Here is a 683-nt window from a genome sequence, read left to right on the forward strand (position 1 = left end):
CCACCACCTCCAGCAGCACGCGGCCCGCCACCTCCTGGCCGCCGCGGAACACGGGCTCGGCGCCCGCCATCGCGCCGTCCAGCTGCACCACGAACGCCTTCACCTTGTCGAACAGCATGGCACGCCCACCCTGGCCTCGAACCCGTGAGCGGCGGAGACCAGCTCGCCCAGCGCCCCTGCAGCGCGGCGGAGGCGCGGCTGGAAATTCCCGGGAACGCCCCCTGGCCGCGCTTATATGACAGGCCAGGGGCGTGGCCCGCACCAGAGACCCGCCTCCGGGAAGCGGTTGGACCAATAGCGCGGAGAGGGCGTGGTCTCGCAAAGGCGTGCAGAGAAACAACAAAACTGCGGGAGACCAGCCCGCGCCGGAGCCCGGACCCCGCGCGCAAAGAGGAGAAACAGACCCGAAGCCACCGGCCGGAGCCTGAGGTCACCAACGGAGCGGCCTCCGCTGACCGACCTGACGGCTCGCCCAAGCTGGGAGAGGAGCGGTCGGGACTCGCGGCACCTGGGAAGGGCGGTGTGCCTCAATTTACCTTTCTGGAGAGACGGGAGAAAAGCAGCCTGGGACTCTGATCGCCGAGAACCCCCAGCCCGACACCTGTACTCCGAACGACCAGGCGCCCCCGACCTTCCCTCCTGCTTCCCTGGGCCTCAGTTTCCCCCTGAAAGAACTCGGCGGG

At 69.1% G+C, this 683-nt stretch overlaps 1 protein-coding gene across 1 annotated transcript in view; it reads right to left on the reverse strand.

Annotated features, from left to right (window-relative positions):
- The window catches only part of Arrdc2 (arrestin domain containing 2), a 6679-nt gene extending 6002 nt beyond the window's left edge, over nt 1-677 (reverse strand). Inside the window, exon 1 of the mRNA XM_013028331.1 lies at nt 5-677. Within this exon, the coding sequence (XP_012883785.1) occupies nt 5-118 (114 nt within the window). The 5' untranslated portion in view covers nt 119-677. The remainder of the gene's footprint in view (nt 1-4) is intronic.
- Nucleotides 678-683: the final 6 nt, after the last annotated feature.

This window comes from Dipodomys ordii, unplaced genomic scaffold (assembly GCF_000151885.1).
Source record: "Dipodomys ordii isolate 6190 unplaced genomic scaffold, Dord_2.0 Scaffold108, whole genome shotgun sequence".
In the NCBI taxonomy this organism is placed as follows: Eukaryota; Metazoa; Chordata; class Mammalia; order Rodentia; family Heteromyidae; genus Dipodomys; species Dipodomys ordii.